The sequence below is a fragment of the Orcinus orca genome, chromosome 13, assembly GCF_937001465.1.
Source record: "Orcinus orca chromosome 13, mOrcOrc1.1, whole genome shotgun sequence".
Taxonomy (NCBI): domain Eukaryota; kingdom Metazoa; phylum Chordata; class Mammalia; order Artiodactyla; family Delphinidae; genus Orcinus; species Orcinus orca.
The window spans coordinates 70478520-70498242 of NC_064571.1; the positions used below are offsets into that span (position 1 = coordinate 70478520).

Consider the following 19723-nt stretch of genomic DNA (forward strand, 5'->3'; position numbering starts at 1 on the left):
TTCTATCATATTCTCCAGTCTCTCCATCGAAACTCTAATTAGGTATATGTTAGATTTCTTGTTCTGTCTTCTGTACCTTTTTAACCTGTCTTTCATATTTCCTTTCTCCTTCTCACTCCATGCTACATTCTGGATAATTTCTTAAGATACATCTTTTAGTTCATTAATTCATTTTCATCATTGTCTAATCTGCTATTTAAACCATCTATTGAGTTTTTTACTTCAAAAATTAAATTTTTCATAAGGTTTTATTTGGTTCTTTCTCCAACGTGACTGACCATTTTTGATAGTCTCTTGTCCCTTGCTTAATTTTTCATTTCATCTTTTAGGTCTTTAAACATCTCACACATAATTATTTTATATATCATAACTGTCTTTTTTCATAACTATTATTTTTGATATCTGAGACCCATGGAGGTCTAAAACTGTTATTTATAGGTATTGTTTACTCATTTAACTTTTTGGTTAACTGTTTGTTAACTTATATTTTGGTACTTTTTTATTGTGAACTCATGTTACATTGAATGTAATCTTTTGGAATCCTGAGGGCCTCAAATAGGCATGTTTTCCTCCAGAGATGATTTGTGTTTGCCTCTGCAGGAATCAGGCATATTAATGACCTGTACCCCTTTGGTTCCCTTTACGGAAGAGAGGATCCCCAGTTTAATGAGGGAACCTTAGATTTGGCCTTCCCATCCTGCTGGAGGACCCAAAGTTTATTCTCCTAATACTGTGTTTGCCTTCAGGGCAACTGTATTCTTCCTACTTGCTCACCTTCCATTTTTTCCTGCTCATGTTTTTTCGGTTTTAGCTTACTGACCTCTTTCTCCTTGCTTTCTTTTTGTGGGGACGGGGGAGGGAGTAGGAAGCATTCCTAGTGGTTTCTTCAGTTGAACCCAGCAATATATTAAGAAGTATGTTCAAGTTGAATTTTAACAGGAGGGCCTTTAAGAATACTGAGAAAGAGTACTGCTGGCAGTACTGCTGGCAGTAGCAGAAGTGGATGTCACACTTTGTCAACTTATCCCTAGCCATTAGTGCCATCATAGCTATGAGTGTACTTTAACCCAAGGATATTACCATAGATAGGGAATTTTTATCTGCCTGAGAGAAACTAAATGTTAGAAAAACAGGGGCCACTGTAATTCCCTCAGTGTACGAGCAGTAGGGTTGAATGAGGGTGGGTCTTTTCTGCAGTTGAGTCAGTGGAAATGCTAACTTGGAATTCTGGTGGGATGGGGGTGTTGAATTTTTACAGGGTGATGTTGTAGGTCTGGAGCGGGGCGGGGGAAAGACCGAGGTGATGGTGACTGAAGGTGTGACTACAGTTGCCTACACACTGGATGAGGGCCTTATTGAGTTTGGAACAGCTATTGATGACGGCAACTACACCAGGTGAGGGGCTAGACTGGTAACCAGCAAGGTGGTGGGAAATTCTGGTTCTGAGGACCTGGGATGGATAGTAAAACTGACCATGTCTAAAAAGAACGTGGTGCCCTGGGAGGAGATTAGACAAAGAGGACAAACAATTGCCTGCCCCCCTCCTCTCCTGTCCCATCGCTAGTATTCCTCGGTGTCTTCCTGACCCTGGACTCATTCCTTGTGCTTTGCTTCCTTCCCTCTCCAGGGCAGCAGCCTTCTTGGAGACTCTGGAAATGACCCCAGAAACAGAGGCAATGTGGAAAACCTTGAGTAAGCTGTCACTGGAAGCAAGGCAGCTACACATTGCTGAGAGGTGAGTTGGGCTGTAGAACCAAGGTACCAGGCAGCTAGGAGGGAGGGATGGCCATGCAGGTATCTTCCCCGTGGGCTGCTCCTCCCCAGTGTTAAGGCAGCACTTCCCTTCCCATGCCAACAGATGTCATAGAACCCTTCCGTGGTACAGTTATTCCAAACATCCTCCCATCCTAGATTATGAGTATGTCTTTTATTTATTTTTTTCTAAATTTTTATTGGACTGTAGTTGCTTTACAATGTTGTGTTAGTTTCTTGCTGTACAGCAAAGTGAATCAGTCATATATATATATATATATATATATACATACTCTTCTACATTTCTTTCCCATTTTGGGTAACCACAGAACATTGAGTAGAGTTCCCTGTGCTATGCAGTAAGTTCTCATTAGTTATCTGTTTTATACATAGTAGTATATATATGTCAGTCCCAATCTCCCAGTTCATCCCACCCTTCCTTCCCCACTTGGTAATCATAAGTTTGTTCTCTACATCTGTGACTCTATTTCTGCTTTGCAAGTAATTTCATCTCTACCATTTTTCTAGATTCCACATATAAGCAATATTGTATGATATTTGTTTTTCTGAGTTACTTCACATAAGGGTGTGTCTTTTATTGTTGTCATTCCCCAATCTTGTAACTAGGTGCCCCTTCAAAGTTTTTAATACTCATACCCTACAATCCACGTGTTGATCTGTATATTCCAGGTGTTGTATAGGAGTGTAATTTATAGGACAAACATGGGACTCCAGTCTCTCTGATTTCAAATCTTGGCTCCATTTACCAGCTGTGTAACTTGAAAGAGGTTAACTTAACCTTCCCAAGCCTTGGTTTCTCCATTTGCTCTATGAAATGGGGATGATAACAGAATTTACCCTGCAGGATGGTAAAGAAAAATGGCAGTGGTAGTGGAGAGCAAATGAGAGGACCTGTGCGAAGAGCACAGGTTGGAAGTGCTCTTTAAAGGTCAGTTGCTGCTATTTTGCCGAGGAGTCATCCTTGGTCCCTTTTTTCCCATCCCCTCACAGCTAGACTCTCAGCAAGTCCTAGGGACACTGATCCAGGGTCTTCAAAACATATCCTGAAAATTAATGCACAGAAATCTCTTGCATTCCTATACACTAACAGTGAAAAATCAGAAAGAGAAATTAAGGAAACACTCCCATTTACCACTGCAACAAAAAGAATAAAATACCTAGGAATAAACCTACCTAAGGAGGCGAAAGACTTGTATGCAGAAAACTGTAAGACACTGATGAAAGAAATCAAAGAGTATACAAACAGATGGAGAGATATACCATGTTCTTGAATTGGAAGAATCAACATTGTGAAAATGACTGTACTACCCAGAGCAATCTACAGATTCAATATAATCCATATCAAACTACCAATGGCATTTTTCACAGAGCTAGAACAAAAAAATTTACAGTTTGTATGGAAACACAGAAGACCTCAAATAGTCAAAGCAATCTTCAGAAAGAAAAACGGAGCTGGAGAAATCAGGCTCCCTGACCTCAGACTATCCTACAAAGTTACAGTAATCAAGACAGTATGGTACTGGCACAAAAACAGAAATATAGATCAGTGGAACAGGATAGAAAGCCCAGAGATAAACCCACACACAAATGGTCACCTTATCTTTGACAAAGGAGGCAAGAATATACAGTGGAGAAAAGACAGTCTCTTCAATAAGTGGTGCTGGGAAAACTTCACAGCTACATGTAAAAGAATGAAATCAGAACACTTCCTAACACCATACACAAAAATAAACTCAAGATAGATTAAAGACCTAAATGTAAGGCCAGACACTATAAAACTCTTAGAGGAAAACTTAGAACACTCTATGACATAAATCACAGCAAGATCCTTTTTGACCCACCTCCTAGAGAAATGGAAATAAAAATAAAAATAAACAAATGGGATCTAATGAAACTTAAAAGCTTTTGCACAGCAGAGGAAACCGTAAACAAGACAAAAAGACAACCCTCACAATGGGAGAAAATATTTGTGAACAAAGCAACTGACAAAGGATTAATCTCCAAGATATACAAGCAGCTCATGCAGCTCAATATCAAAAAAACAAACAACCCAATCCAAAAATGGTGGAAGTCCTAAGTAGACATTTCTCCAAGGAAGACATACAGATTGCCAACAAACACATGAAAAGATGCTGAACATCACTAATCATTAGAGAAATGCAAATCAAAACCACAATGAGGTATCACCTCACACCGGTCAGAATGGCTATCATCAAAAAATCTAGAAACAATAAATGCTGGAGAAGGTGTGGAGAAAAGGGAACCCTCCTGCACTGTTGGTGGGAATCTAAATTGATACAGTCACTATGGAGAACAGTATGGAGTTTCCTTAAAAAAATAAAAATAGAACTACCCTATGACCCAGCAATCCCACTACTGGGCATATACCCTGAGAAAACCATAATTCAAAAAGAGTCATGTACCACAATGTTCATTGCAGCTCTATTTACAATAGCCAGGACATGGAAGCAACCTAAATGTCCATCAACAGATGAATGGATGAAGAAGATGTGGCACATATATACAATGGAATATTACTCAGCCATAAAAAGGAATGAAACTGAGTTACCTGTAATGAGGTGGATGGACATAGAGTCTGTCATACAGAGTGAAGTAAGTCAGAAAGAGAAAAACAAACACCATATGCTGACGCACATATTTGGAATCTAAAAAAAACAATACTGATGAACCTAGTGGCAGGGCAGGAATAAAGACGCAGAGAATGGACTTGAGGACCCAGGGGTTGGGGAAGGGGAAGCTGGGACAAAGTGAGAGAGTAGCATTGACATAGATACACCACTAAATGTAAAATGGATGGCTAGTGGGAAGCCACAGCATAGCACAGGGAGATCAGCTTGATGCTTTGTGACTACCTAGAGGGGTGGGATAGTGAGGGTGGGAGGGAGGCTCAAAAGGGAGGGGATATGGGGATATATGTATACATATAGCTGATTCACTTTGTTGTACAGAAAAAAGTAACAGAGCATTGTAAAGCAATTATACTCCAATAAAGATTAAAAAAAAGAAAATGCTAACAGATACAAGTATTTTGTACATGTGTACATGCATATATATATATGAACACAAAGTCAAATTCTATATGTTAAAAATAAAAAGTGATCCATGTGATTGTAAAAAAAAAAAAAAAGTATCCTGAATCTCTTATTTGTTCAAGTCTACTGTGTCCACCCTGGAATAGACCACCACCATCTACATGCTGTTGCAAAGCCTCTTAATTAGTCTCACTGATACGGTTCTTAAACCCCTATGATCCATTCACCTCATAGCAGCTGAGGTAATTTTTTAAAAACATAAATTAGATTGTATCATTTTCTTGCTCAGAACCTTCCAGTAACTTACTATTGTACTTTGTATAAAACCCAAACTCTTTGCATGTCCTAAGGCCCCACAAGATTTGGCCTCTGCTTTCGTCTCATATCGGGTACTTGCCCATTAGTCTCCAGCCGCACTGGCATCCTTTTGTCCCTTTGAGCGTGCCAAGCTCACTCCTGCCTTAGGGCCTTTACACTAGCTTTTCTCTCCGCCTGGAATAATTTTTCTCCATCTTGTCATGATTGGCTCTTTCTTGTATTAAGGTCTCAGCTCAGCTCCCCAAACAGGTCTTCTCTGGCTACCAACTTAAGGAGTCCCCTTAGTTTTATTTTCCATTCTTTCAAATAATCTTTGTTTATTTGTTTACTAATTGTTTCCACTAGAAAGTAAGTTCCCTAAGAGCTGGGCCCTCATCTGTCTTATCCCTTTTGTGTCCCCAGTGGCAAGAACAGTTTCTGGCATATAATAGATGCTCAGTATATCTGCTGAACCAATGAATTAATGATGATTCTATTATAATATTACTGCTATTGCTTCCATACTATAGGTGCTTTTCTGCTTTGGGCCATGTAGCAAAAGCTCGATTCCTACGTGAGACCAATGAGATTGCAGATCAAGTGTCTCGGGAATATGCAAGTATTCTCCTGATTCGTTCAGTCTTTCAAGCTGAGATTTCTCCTGGTACTCAGCCCCACGACTCTTAGCTTTCCAGCCATAGCTAACTTCCTCTACCCTGCCCCCCACACCTCTACCTTCAAGTCAGACCATTTTGGAATTGCTTGCCAAACCTCGAGCCTCTAAGCCCCATGAAGGTTTTCAGCTTCCTAAGCCTTTTAGCCTCCATGTCTCTCTGGCCACACAGACAGAATGGCTCCCGTGGCACCAACAGAATAAGCAGAACCTCCTTTTTCCCCACAGGGTGGAGAAGGAACAGACTTTTATCAGGTCCGAGCACGTCTAGCCATGCTGGAGAAGAACTACAAGCTGGCCGAAATGATCTTCTTAGAACAGGTAACAGGAACAGAAGAACTGGATGGAAGAGGGGATCAGAGAGGGAAAAATACAGAGGCAAACTCAGGAGGAATGAGCACTGGTCAGCTGGGCTACCAAAGGTCTGGGGAGAACTTTCAGAAAGGTCTATACAGTTCATTTCACTCCTCCATAATTCCCTCCTCTGTGTTAGTTCTTACAATTACTTCTTTCTTTCATAAAAAGTCTGCTGTCTCCCCGTATACTCCGGAGCCTGTCTCTGCAATTCTTGTGCGTGGAGGTAGATCCAGATTTTGTGAGGCCCAAAGCTTATACAATTTGAGGAGCCCTCTTTAAGAAAAGTTGCTTTGGAAAAAAAAATAATAATAAAAATAAAAATAAAAAAAAAGAAAAGTTGCTTTGGAAGGAACCTGTGCAAATAAGATGCCCTGAAGCTTAAGTTTCTTTTAGTTTCATACTAAATTCACCTCTGCTTGTGTATACGTAAAGGATGAGGCTTTCAGTCCACACAGGCTGGCATCTTAGCTGGGCTGAGGAGAGCCTGCTGATTTCTGACTCTCGTATCTTCCTGGTGTCCCTCTTTCCTCTGCCCGGGTTCCCCTAGAACGCTGTTGAGGAGGCCGTGGACATGTACCAGCAGCTACATCGTTGGGACGAATGTATCGCTGTGGCTGAGGCCAAGGTACCAGTTCTGTCTTCCCCACAGTTGTTCAGAACTCACTCCCACCAATATCAGAAACCTCCTCTTGTCAAGGAGACTGTAGGAACTGCAACAGGGCGGGGGCCGGGACCTGATATGGTGAGGAGTTAGGACACTGGTGACTGGGAGGGTTTCTGTTGTTAAAGTGGGATTGGAGAAGCCTGGGAAGCAGCAGGGCAGGAGGGATGTGACTCCTGGTCTTCTTTGTTGCGTGTCCAGGGACACCCAGCCCTAGAGAAGCTGCGCCAGGGTTACTACCAGTGGCTGATGGACACACAGCAAGAGGAGCGAGCAGGCGAACTGCAGGAGAGCCAAGGGGACGGGCTAGCAGCCATCAGCCTCTACCTCAAAGCTGGGCTCCCCGCCAAAGCTGCTCGGCTGGTGCTGACCCGAGAGGAACTGCTGGCCACCACAGAGCTGGTAGAGCACATCACTGCCGCCCTTATCAAGAGCGAACTGTATGAAAGGGTATGGATGGCTTCCTATTCCTGTCCCTTACCCCCAGGGCTCAGTGCCCCTTTCCTACCCAGAGGGGTCTTGGAGCGCATAGCCCTCCCTGACTGGTGGCTGATTCACCTCCTTTGGGGGCTGATACTTGACTTTTGTGTAGTAAGGGTATCTCTGTAGTAATATGGAATGTGTTAACAGGCAGGTGATCTCTTTGAGAAGATTCGAAATCCACAGCGGGCCCTGGAGTGCTACTGTAAAGGCAACGCATTCATGAAAGGTACTAGCCACCCACAGCCCATCCCTCAGTGTTGTGGACTGCGGCCCAAACAGTCCCCCACACCTGTTCTGTGCCTCTGCTCAGGCTGACTGTCTTCAGTGCTCCTCCGTCCCTCCACTTCTCACCTGTATTCCATGCCTCATTTCTCTATCTCACTTCTCCTGAAGTCTGAGCTGAGTGCCCTCTCTGTCTCTGGCAGCGGTGGAGCTGGCTCGATTGGCATTTCCAGTGGAGGTGGTGAGACTAGAGGAGGCGTGGGGGGACCACCTGGTGCAGCAGAAGCAGCTTGATGCGGCCATTAATCACTACATTGAAGCCAGGTGTGGTGGTCTGGGGGTGCAAAGGACATTTGGGCATGAGATGAGAGGTGATGGGGAAAGTAAGGGTGCCAGGGCCTTACTAAAATAAGAGAGATCTCAAAATGTAGGTTGGAGTATGCTTGAGGTTTCCCTTTACCTCCATCTATTTTCCTCTTTCCTCATACATATTTACACCTTTCCCAACTATGCCAGGTGCTCCATTAAGGCAATTGAGGCTGCCCTGGGTGCCCGCCAGTGGAAGAAGGCAATTTATATATTAGATCTACAGGACCAGAACACTGCATCCAAATACTATCCTCGTGTGGCCCAACACTATGCGTCTCTGCAGGAGTATGAGGTGAGGGAGAGCCCCTTTCTGCAGCCTAAAGCAATGCAGGACAGGATGAGGAGGAGGGAACCCAGAGCAAGAAGTGTTCCAAATCCTTCTTTCTGGGACCCAACAATGTCACCACCCTGAATGGGAAGAAAGAGGTTTACTTCCCCCATTTCATTCTAACATAACATAGACCCCCCCTCCCAGACATATAAAGCAAGCCTCTAGCTCTCTTCCTGTGCAAGCATGAGTGATGCTTCATGGATAACTCCAACATTAGCAGGTGCAAACTAGTATATACAGGACGGATAAACAGCAAGGTCCTACTGTATAGCACAGGGAACTATATTCAATATCCTGTGATAAACCATAATGGAAAAGAATATGAAAAAGAATATATATATACACGTATAACTGAATCACTTTGCTGTACAGCAGAAATTAACACAACATTGTAAATCAACCATACTTCAATAAAAAATTTTTTAAATTAAAATTTTAAAAAAAGAATAGGGACTTCCCTGGTGGTGCAGTGGTTAAGAATCCACCTGCCAATGCAGGGGACACGGGTTCGATCCCTGGTCTGGGAAGTCCCACGTGCCATGGAGCAACGAAGCCTGTGCACCACAACTACTGAAGCCCCCGCACCTAGAGCCCATGCTCTGCAACAAAAAAAGCCACTGCAATGAGAAGCCCGCGCACAGCAATGAAGACCTAACGCAGCCAAAAATAATTAATTAAAAAAAAAAAAGAAGAACTCCAACATAGTTACAGTATAGAATTGCCTTGCATTGCAGAAACATGAGGCCCTCTTAAACTCCCACTGTATTGTCCTCATATTGTTTCAGGCTGGTCTTCTTTCAAAGCAGTAGAAAGTCTGAAACACCTGTAGTCATCTTGTCTTCTCTGTGACTATAGGATAATGGTATCCCAGGCTCTGCTCCATCCCAGCTGAGGTTTGTTCTTTCCTCCTACAGGCTGCTTTCACTCTGATGCTCTGACCTTTTGCCTCTGCCTGTCTCAACCACAGATTGCTGAGGAGCTCTACACTAAGGGAGACCGGACGAAAGATGCCATAGACATGTACACCCAGGCTGGCCGCTGGGAGCAAGCCCACAAGGTAGGGAATGGGTGGAGTTCATGAGAAGAGAATTCCACCTTTGTGGTTATGTTGCCACTTTCCTTAGTCTCTGATATCCCCACTTCGCTGGGTTCCCTGAAAGCTGAGGAAGAGTACCAAAATACAGTCTGGGTAACTTTGATCCCTAGCCATGGGGAAATGCAAGGATGAAGAGAGGCCCTTGTTCCCAAACCTGCGATTCTGAACACAGCAGATGGGCCTGGGGGCTAGGGAATCTGAAATACCTCTGCTGAAGCTCTAGCCACACTGGTAACCATTCTCGCTTCTGCTCCCAGAGCCCAGTGGGTACAGTAGGAGTAAGGTAGTGGGAACAGGTGCCCCCAGCACAGGGTGTCTCTGACCCTCCTGCCTTAGCAGAATGTAGTTCTTACTCTGCTCATTATGGACTTGGGATTCCCTGAACTGACTAGGAGAGTGACACTAACCAAATGCCTGTGGTTGTTGGGAAGGTTCAGAGTTCCTGAGAAAACAGGCTCCCTTGAAGCCCCACTTCCCTGTCCGCTGTGCATTTCCCTCTGCTTCCCTTGGGAATTGGTGCCTGAAGCTACCCTGGCTCTGTGTGTCCACACAGCTGGCAATGAAGTGCATGAGACCAGAAGATGTGTCGGTGCTCTACATCACCCAGGCTCAGGAGATGGAGAAGCAGGGCAAGTACCGAGAGGCTGAAAGGTGAGCCGTGGCCCCAGGGGAGGTGTAGCAGGAGATGGGGCTTCAGGGCTAGAGGGAGGGATGGGGTCTGCAGATACGTGCCCTCTGCCCAGAAGGCAGTGACAGAAGCCCTTAGGAACGACTCTAGCAGCAGGAATCTGGGTCTAGGAGGCCGCAGGTATATCTCCTGTCCCCAGGCTATATGTGACAGTGGAAGAGCCTGATCTTGCCATCACCATGTTCAAAAAGCACAAGTTGTATGATGATATGATCCGCCTGGTAGGGAAGCACCACCCAGATCTCCTCAGCGACACACACCTACATCTGGGCAAGGTGAGCCCTCCTCCTGCCCCTGCCCATCTCTCCCCCAAACAGGCTCCATCTCCCCCTCTCTCCATCCTGATCCACCTCTCCCCAGGAGCTGGAGGCTGAAGGCCGACTACAGGAGGCTGAATATCACTACCTCGAGGCCCAGGAGTGGAAGGCAACAGTGAATATGTACCGGTCCAATGGGCTTTGGGAAGAGGCCTACCGGGTAAGGATTTCTTACCCTTACTGGATAAGGATGTACAGGGTTCATCCATCCCTCTTTCCCACTCTCAAGTAACTGTCTAATTCTAAACTGGTCATGGGTGTCTTTGAAAAAAGTCCACACCTACGCACAAAATTTCACATACAATTTTAATGGTTTGTGAACGACCTGAAATCCATCCTGGGACCCTAATCAGGTTAATAGACCCTGAAACTTAGCCCTCTTCCTACTGTTCTAGGAGAGGCACCTGATCTTTTTCCAAGCTGAGGTCAGGTCAGAGATGAGAGGGGAGCAGCCATGTACCCCTGTATTGGAGGATTGCCAAGTGGCTTTGCTTTTCAGGTGGCCAAGGCTCATGGAGGAGCTAATGCCCACAAACACGTGGCCTATCTGTGGGCAAAGAGCCTGGGAGGTGAGGCTGCAGTTAGACTGCTCAGTAAGCTGGGACTCCTGGAAGCTGCTCTTGACCATGCTGCTGACAACTGGTGAGGCCCCAAGCCTTCTCTCTGCTGGCCCCATTCCAGACAGAGCCTCTATATAGAGAAAGGAAATTGGTGTATAACTGAAAAGCATTTCTAGAGGCTGAAGCAAGAGTGAAGAAATGTGGTCAGGAGAGATCCTTGGAAGAACCCGATAGAGAGGCAAGAATGAATTAGTAACTCTGCTCCTGTTCCCCAGGAGGCTCAGAATGGTGTTTAATCTTTGGCTGTTCTAAGGAGAAAGGTGGAAAGAGAACAGCTTTTAAAGCTAAAATGCACTAAGCCAGTAACTTACTTCTGAGTAACGGAAGTGTGAGTCCATTAAATGCAAAATGAGTTTTCTTTCTTTTTTTAAATTAAGTTAAATTAAATTATTAATTTTTTGAAGTGTAGTTGATTTATAATATTAGTTTCAGGTGTCCAACATGGTGATTCAATATTTTTATAAATTATACTCTATTTAAAGTTATTATATTGGCTATATTCCCTGTGCTGTATGGCGTATTGTTGTAGCTTATTTACTTTATACATAGTAGTCTGTACCTCTTAATCTCCTAGCCCTGTCTTGACCTTCCTCCCTTTCCTCTCGCCACTGGTAACCACTAGTTTGTTCTTTATATCTGTGAGTGTGTTTCTGTTTTGTTATATTCGTTTGTTTGATTTGTTGTTTTAGATTCCACATATAAGTGACAACATACAGTGTTTGTCTTTCTCTGTCTGACTTATTTCACTAAGCATAATACCCTCCAGGTCCATCCGTGTTGTTGGAAATGGCAAAATTTCATTTTTTATGGTTGAGTAGTATTCCATTGTATATATGTACCACATCTTCCTTATTCATTTATCTGTTGATGGACACTTAGGTTGCTTCCATATCTTGGCTGTTGTAAATAGTGCTGCTATGAACATTGGGGTGCATGTATCTTTTCTAATTAGTGTTTTTGTTTTCTTCAGATATATACCCAGGAGTGGAATTGTTGGATCATATGGTAGTTCTGTTTTTTAGTTTTTTGAGGAACCTCCATACTCTTTTCCCTATTGGCTGTACCAAATTCCATTTCCACCAACAGTGCACAAGAGTTCTGTTTTCTTCACATCCTCACCCACATTTGCTATTTGTAGACCTTTTTCGATGATAGACATTCTTACAGGTGCGAGTTTTTATCTCATTGTGGTTTTGACTTGCATTTCTCTGATGATTAGATGATTAGAGCATCTTTTCATGTTGACCATCTGTGTATCCTCTTTTGAAAAATGTCTATTCAGGTCTTCTGCCCAAAGTGAGCTTTTCTTAAGTAAATGTTAAGAACACCAGTAGTAATCCTGCATTGAGTCAGACTGCTACGGATAGTTTTACTTGTTTTGGGAAGATTATTTTTCTGCTAGTGTAGACGTGGCTCAGGAGGAGATGGTCAGAGCACCAGGAGTCCTTCCTCCCTATCAGTGCTGTGCTCTCTGTGCTTCTCTATCATTTCATATTGATTGTCTTTCTTAATCTGTGCCTTTTCCTCCCCTCAATCCTTGCCCTCTGTTTTTCTTTTCCCCTTATAAAAGGAAGTGTAGAGTAAGCAAACCTTATCTGCACCTTCCATTTCAGCTCCTTTGAATTTGCTTTTGAACTCTCTCGGCTGGCCCTCAAGCACAAAACCCCTGAGATTCATCTCAGATACGCTATGTACCTGGAGGATGAGGTATGGATGTGATTCTTCTCCATTGCTTTTGACTCTGACCACAGAGCCCTCCTTCCCCTCCCCTAGACCACTGCTGCCAGGCATTCAAACCTCCTGTCTCATGGCTGCCTGTGATGCCAATCTCTGTCTCATCATGTGTGGCTGCCTTTCTCTCCGTCTAGGGAAAATTTGAAGAGGCTGAAGCTGAATTCATCAGGGCTGGTAAACCCAAGGAAGCAGTCCTCATGTGAGTTACCCCGTAAATTCCTTAATCCTGTCCTCCCAGACTCAGCCCCAGGATCTTTCACGGTCATCTTCACCTTCATCTAAACCTAGTACCAATAAATCTTATACCCCCTCAGTGACATGGCTTTTTGCCTCTCATAGTGGAGGCTTCATTCCTATACTCAGCCTCCTCTCTGTCCTCATCTGGGAGCAGGTTTGTCCATAACCAGGATTGGGAGGCAGCTCAGCGTGTGGCTGAGGCCCACGACCCTGACAGTGTCGCTGAGGTGCTCGTGGGGCAGGCCCGGGGGGCCTTGGAGGAGAAAGACTTCCAGAAAGCAGAAGGGCTGCTGCTTCGGGCTCAGAGACCAGGCCTGGCCCTCAATTACTATAAGGTGGGTCAGCAGATTCAGGGCCATGAGGGCAGGGTGAGAGGATGTGAGAGCCCACAGAGCACTACACTGAGCCTGGTACTGAGAATGATACAGGAGGTTAACACTGGGGAGGGGAAGGAGACAAAGAGGAAGGGGAACAGAAGTTCAAGGACCTAGGGATCAGTGGGCCATGGCACCTGAGTGGCACTGGAAAGCTGTCATGCCTGCCGCTAACCATCCTGATACCTGGAAATCTGAGCAGGAGGCTGGACTATGGAGCGATGCCCTGCGGATCTGCAAGGACTACATGCCTGGCCAGCTGGAGGCACTGCAGGAGGAGTATGAGCGAGAAGCTACCAAGAAGGGGGCCAGGTATGAAGCCAGGGGACCCGGAAATGTCGGCAGGGCTGGGGGTGGACGGTCAGAAGGTGTGCACAGAATCGGCCACGCTGCCCCTCCCCATTCCTGGTCACGAGCACACTCATCTGCACAGGGGCATGGAGGGACTGGTGGAACAAGCTCGACAGTGGGAGCAGGCTGGAGAATACAGCCGTGCAGTCGACTGTTACCTCAAAGTGCGGGATGCAGGAAGCAGCAGCCTGGTGGAGAAGTGCTGGATGAAGGTGAGGCTGCCACACCTGCCTGGCCCTATGCTTCCAGGCCCCCATTCACATCCAGCATTCCTTCTCAGACATTCATCTTTTTCCTCCTGTGTCTTTTTGTTTTCAATCAGGTAGCAGGTATCTACTGAGTGCTTGCTAGATGCTAGATCCAGAACCTATGAAGGCTATAAAAAGGGATATAACATAGAACCCGGAGAGCCAGAAATTGGGGGAAGGTAGACTAACATGTGGCTCAATTAGTTAATATCGCAACTTAGTGAAGACTGAAGTGTGTGATTCAAGTAGAGTTCAGAGGAGGGTGAGATCTCTGTGGGCTGGGGTAGGGGAGCCCTTGTGAGGGAGGAGGTAGGCCTGGGATCAAAGCTGGAAGGGCAAATCCAGACCCTGGAGCTGGGCCAGATGGAGGCCATGAAAAAAGCAGAGGCCCCTCGTCTACCCAGCAGCTCCTGAAAAGAAGCCTCTAGGAGATTAAGCCAAGCTAATATGTTTCATCAATTCTACGATAGATTCTTGGTGTCTTTGAGATAGGGATACATGTACATTTTAATGATGTGCCTTAGATGCAGGGAAATATGTTATTAGGAGTTATGAAGGGGTGAGATGGATCAGCCCCTGAATACAATGTTGGTGTGCTGATGCCCCTGCAGAATTTCCCTTAGGTTTGTGAGGCCTTGTAATTGAATAGCCCCTAGAAGTTGGAGGGGAAGGAAGTAGAAAGGACTGAGGACTATTTAAGAGAGTTTAACAGGTTTTAATCAAGTATTAAGCATCTTCTGTATCTTACTCTGGGGCATTGTTTACTCGGGTCTGTTCATGACTATACCTTCTTCAGATTTGTCAGAGGGTGGCTTCCTGGATGGGAGCACTTTAAGCCTTGAAGGGTTTGGCAGGTAAAGAAAGAGAGGCAAGGGGCTTCCCCGGCGGCCCAATGGTTAAGACTCTGCCTTCCAGTGCAGTAGGTGTGGGTTCGATCCCTGGTCGGGGAACTAAGATCCCACATGCCATGGGGTGTGGCCAAAACCTTAAAAAAAAAAAAGAAAGAAAGGCAAGAATAGGTGGGGGAAGACCAGGAGGATTAGCATAGACTATAGCTAAACTGGACCATGTGGAAATTAAAATCTGGTGAGGATGTCAGCATCACAGTGCAAACAGAGTGAACTCATGGAACACTTGGGTTTTTAGAATTACTGAGTTTTAGGGTTAGAAGAGGTCTCCAAGGTCATCTAGACCAACACTGTCCAGTAGAAATATAATGCAGGTCACAAAGGTTTAAGTTATACATGTAATTTTAAAATTTTTAGTAGCCCCACATTCAAATAAGTATAAAGAAACAGGTGAAAATAATTATATTCTGTTTAACCCAATATATCGAAACTATTATTTCAACATGCAATCAATATAAAAATTTATCAAGGTATTCTACATTCCTTTTTTCATACTAAAGTCTTTGAACATTTAAGGTTACAGCACATCGCAGTTGGGACTGGCCACATGTGACTAGTGGCTGCTGTTCTGGACAGTACAAACCTAGACTGACCGTCACTCTTTTTTTTTTTTTTAAAGATTCTATACTTTATTTTTTTTTAATTTATTTTTGGCTGCATTGAGTCTTCATTGCTGCACGCGAGCTTTCTCTAGTTGCGGCGAGCGGGGGCTACTCTTTGTTGTGGTGTGTGGGCTTCTCACTGCAGTGGCTTCTCTTGTTGCGGAGCGTGGGCTCTAGGCACGCAGGCTTAAGTAGTTGTGGCTCACGGGCTCAGTAGTTGTGGCTCGCAGGCTCAGTAGTTGTGGCGCACAGGCTTAGTTGCTTCGCAGCATGTGGGATCTTCCCGGACCAGGGCTCGAACCCATGTCCCCTGCATTGGCAGGTGGATTCTTTTTTTTTTTTTTTTTTTTGCGGTACGCGGGCCTCTCACTGATGCGGCCCCTCCCGCTGTGGAGCACAGGCTCCAGAGGCGAAGGCCCAGCGGCCATGGCTCACGGGCCCGTCTGCTCCACAGCATGTGGGATCTTCCCGGACAGGGGCACGAACCCGTGTCCCCTGCATCGGCAGGCGGACTCCCAACCACTGCGCCACCAGGGAAGCCCCGGCAGGCGGATTCTTAACCACTGTGCTACCAGGGAAGCCCTGACCATCACTCTTATGGGTGAAGAAACTGAAGCTCAGAAAAGCTTAAAACAAATAGTTGCAGAATGCCCTGGGCTCCGATTTTAGGGGTTCTTTCTCTGTACCATGCTACCAAGATTCTGTTTGGGACAAAGAACTTGAGAAACCAGTTTGTCAAAGGTGACAGGACCAAATGCAGTGATCTCAGACAGCGATGAGTGTCTGAAAGAGGATGAGTTGAGAGGAAGAGATAGGTCCTCTATTTAAAGGCTCTGATGGACCATGAGGCAGGATTTGCCCAAGAGGGCGGAAAGTGAGGGAGAGTGCAAGAAAGTTGGCAACTGGAGGGAATAAAACAGAGCAGGTCGAGGACCCCCCAGCAATATTTGTCTCTCCTACCCATTTCTATCTTCTGTTCAACCACTCAGGCAGCTGAACTCTCCATCAAGTTTCTACCTCCCCAACGCAGTCTGGAAGTAGTTCGGGCTGTGGGACCCCAGCTGATTGGAATTGGAAAGCACAGTGCAGTAAGTAGCGTGCTGGGACTGAATAGAAATAGATTGCACAGGGATGGGTGGAAGGGTGACACCTGCACTCAGAAAGCTGTATGAAGTGGGTCTCCTGGCAGGCATGGCATGCATTTCCGTTTCCCCAGAGTTCCCAGAGAGTTCCCAGAGGGGAGACTGGGGAGGGAGGGGAAAGATGATCTCGTCTCTGACTTTCCACTGTGCAGGCTGCAGAGCTCTATCTGAACCTGGACCTAGTCAAGGAAGCGATCGATGCTTTCATTGAGGGTGAGGAATGGAACAAGGCCAAGCGTGTGGCTAAGGAGTTAGATCCCCGGTAAGTTCATGACCCCTTCTCACTAGAAATTCTCTTTTACTTCCTTTTGTAAAGATTGGGAGAAAGTTCTCATGGGAAGGATGTGCATCCCAGGAACATGAAGTGCAAGATCTCTGCACATTCTTCACAGGTATGAAGACTATGTGGACCAGCATTATAAAGAGTTCCTCAAGAACCAGGGCAAAGTGGACTCGGTGAGATTGGCAGAGTCAGCAGGAGGCAAGCTCAAGAGATTCTCTCTCCTTCTCCTCGTGTAACTCTGTCTTTTCAACTGATCCGTAGCTGGTGGGTGTGGATGTGGTGGCTGCTTTGGACCTATATGTGGAGCAGGGCCAGTGGGACAAGTGCATTGAAACAGCTACCAAGCAGGTACTCCTCTCTTCATCCCACTCCCAGCTCTTCTGTGTATTTTTCTGACTTCCCACCTGTCCCAGAGCTGTCTCTCTTACTTCCTCCAAAGCCCAAACCCCAGAGATCCCTAATCAGCGTCAGAGAGCTCAGTCTTCACACTCTGACAGTGGGGTCAGAGGCCTAGCTGGGCCTGGCTTGCATATGCCCTTGGCCGCCTAAACAAATCCATGGCCTCAAGTCACCACCCCACCCTCACTGCTTGGTCTTACTGACCCCAACCTCCCCTTGCTTTTCCTGCACCCCTGGAACAGAACTACAAGATTCTGCACAAGTACGTGGCTTTGTATGCGACTCACCTGATCCGAGAGGGTGGCTGTGCCCAGGCACTGGCCCTGTATGTGCAACACGGAGCCCCTGCTAACCCACAGGTATCAGCCAGCTCCTTGGGGTGAACGTTTCCTCAAGGAAATTCTTACCTTCTCCTCAAGAACCACTCACGCCCTCAGGATCTGTCTTCTCAAAGGATTCTTTCATTAGAGATCATCGTCCCCAGAGACTCCACCCAGCCTCTTCAGGAATGTACAGCCTCTCTAGAGGATTTCCCCTTGGAAGGAACACCCAACAACCTCCCCGTGCTCTTAGCTAACACGCAGGGAACAGTCTTTCAGAGATGACCCGCACACACCTCTAGGGCCTTCCTAACTTCCTCCAGAGCGAGCACCGCTCTCCTATCTGAGCATCACAGCTCTCCGGACACTGTCACCCCGTTAACAATGTGACTGCACATTCACAGTCCCACATTTGCCCACACCCACAGAGCGCCAGATAGGAAGAAATCGCTTTTTCTTGCCCTTCTTCTTCCTCTTCTCTTAAAATAACACTTTCTTCAGCAGCGTCCCATAGCTCCTCCGCATGCGCGCACGTTTACAGCTGGTTTTCCTCTTTGGCCCCACTTCCCCTGACTTTCTCTTCTAGTTGTGCTCTTCTCACTCAGCTCTCCTTCCCCCTCCACCTCCAGAACTTCAACATCTACAGAAGGATCTTCACTGACATGGTGAGCTCCCCTGGGACCAACAGTGCCGAGGCCTATCACAACTGGGCTGACCTTCGGGACGTCCTCTTCAACCTGGTGAGGAAGTCGGGTGGACAGCTCAGACAGGCTACTCCGCCTGTCCCTGTCCTCGTCTTTTCTTTCACGCACATAAACCTTCACCCTCAGACTCTACCTTCCTCTGTCCAGGTGGCCATCAGTTGACCACTCTGGCCCTGGCACTCCTCTGACCCCTGACCCAGGTTGTGCACTCTCCCTGCTCTAGTGTGAAAACTTGGTGAAGTCCAGTGAGGCAAACTCTCCAGCCCATGAGGAGTTCGAGACCATGCTGCTGATCGCTCATTACTATGCCACTCGCTCTGCGGCCCAGAGCATCAAACAGCTGGTGAGACAGAGTGGGGAGGAGCTCTCAGTCTTACAGACACATCTTCAAATGTATGAAGTTGAATGAATTCAAGTTCTGGACGGTCTCAAGCTTGGCCCACTGCTCTCCTAGTTTCTCTTTACCCTTGCTGAGATGGTTTTCTTTGTATTCCTCTGACCTTCTTAGGGCTCTGTGCCCACACAGCTCCAGCCTCATTACGCTCAAACATTCAAATTCCATGATTTCTGCATTGACCTCTTATAATATATACATACCTTTGGCTTATCCATGATAGTATATTGTATATTTATTTCCTGGAGTTGGACAATAGAATTCTAGAGGTGGGAGGAAATTTAGAAATAACCTAGGTCCAGTTCTCTTGCGCAGATGAAAAAACAACTAAGACCCAGGGGCTTCCCTGGTGGCGCAGCGGTTGAGAGTCCGCTTGCCGCTGCAGGGGACACGGGTTCGTGCCCTGGTCCAGGAAGATCCCACATGCCGCGGAGCGGCTAGGCCCGTGAACCATGGCCGCTGAGCCTGTGCGTCCGGAGCCTGTGCTCCGCAACGGGAGAGGCCACAACAGTGAGAGGCCCGCGTACCGCAAAAAAAAAAAAAACCAAAAACTAAGACCCAGAACTGCATGACCCAGAGCAATTTGATATTGACTGTTGGTCTTCTGGTTCTATGGCTGCCTTAGTTATAAGATCATTGGTCTGGCAGCTCAGTCACATAGTGCCAGGATCATAGTGCTTTGACTTTAATCCATAGGAAACTGTGGCTGCCAGGCTTTCTGTTTCACTCTTACGTCACACCCAGCTACTACCTGCAGACAAGGCCTTCTATGAAGCAGGCATTGCTGCCAAGGTGAGCAATGGGGCCAAGCAAGGGCGGGGCCCAGGAGAGAAGGAAATCAAAAGTTGCAAAGTAGGAAATCCCAGCTGCTCAGGTAGAGCAGAGCTGAGCGTGGGGCTGACGTTATGGAGGAGGTCATTTTCCTGTATCTTCCTGGGTTCTCCCCCTGCATCCTGGAGAAACAGCCACGCCCATCTGCTCACTCCCACTTGCACCTTTTCTCTGGTGCAGGCAGTTGGCTGGGAGAACATGGCCTTCATCTTCCTCAACCGCTTTTTGGATCTGACCGATGTGAGTAGGGCAGTTG

General features: G+C 46.2%; 1 protein-coding gene across 2 annotated transcripts in view; it reads left to right on the forward strand.

Annotated features, from left to right (window-relative positions):
* IFT172 (intraflagellar transport 172) overlaps window positions 1-19723 on the forward strand; it is a 41932-nt gene that overhangs the window by 20936 nt on the left and 1273 nt on the right. For both annotated transcript variants that reach the window (XM_049695736.1, XM_049695737.1), the window contains 28 exons: window positions 1259-1395; window positions 1628-1735; window positions 5654-5738; window positions 6025-6117; window positions 6701-6778; window positions 7016-7264; window positions 7445-7523; window positions 7723-7843; window positions 8036-8180; window positions 9187-9276; window positions 9869-9966; window positions 10143-10278; window positions 10364-10480; window positions 10820-10962; window positions 12554-12647; window positions 12809-12873; window positions 13066-13246; window positions 13488-13597; window positions 13719-13848; window positions 16384-16482; window positions 16689-16798; window positions 16929-16992; window positions 17081-17167; window positions 17461-17577; window positions 18168-18278; window positions 18466-18585; window positions 19333-19428; window positions 19648-19707. In XM_049695736.1, coding sequence (XP_049551693.1) covers window positions 1259-1395; window positions 1628-1735; window positions 5654-5738; window positions 6025-6117; window positions 6701-6778; window positions 7016-7264; window positions 7445-7523; window positions 7723-7843; window positions 8036-8180; window positions 9187-9276; window positions 9869-9966; window positions 10143-10278; window positions 10364-10480; window positions 10820-10962; window positions 12554-12647; window positions 12809-12873; window positions 13066-13246; window positions 13488-13597; window positions 13719-13848; window positions 16384-16482; window positions 16689-16798; window positions 16929-16992; window positions 17081-17167; window positions 17461-17577; window positions 18168-18278; window positions 18466-18585; window positions 19333-19428; window positions 19648-19707 — 3123 coding nt within the window. The remainder of the gene's footprint in view (window positions 1-1258; window positions 1396-1627; window positions 1736-5653; window positions 5739-6024; window positions 6118-6700; window positions 6779-7015; window positions 7265-7444; window positions 7524-7722; window positions 7844-8035; window positions 8181-9186; window positions 9277-9868; window positions 9967-10142; window positions 10279-10363; window positions 10481-10819; window positions 10963-12553; window positions 12648-12808; window positions 12874-13065; window positions 13247-13487; window positions 13598-13718; window positions 13849-16383; window positions 16483-16688; window positions 16799-16928; window positions 16993-17080; window positions 17168-17460; window positions 17578-18167; window positions 18279-18465; window positions 18586-19332; window positions 19429-19647; window positions 19708-19723) is intronic.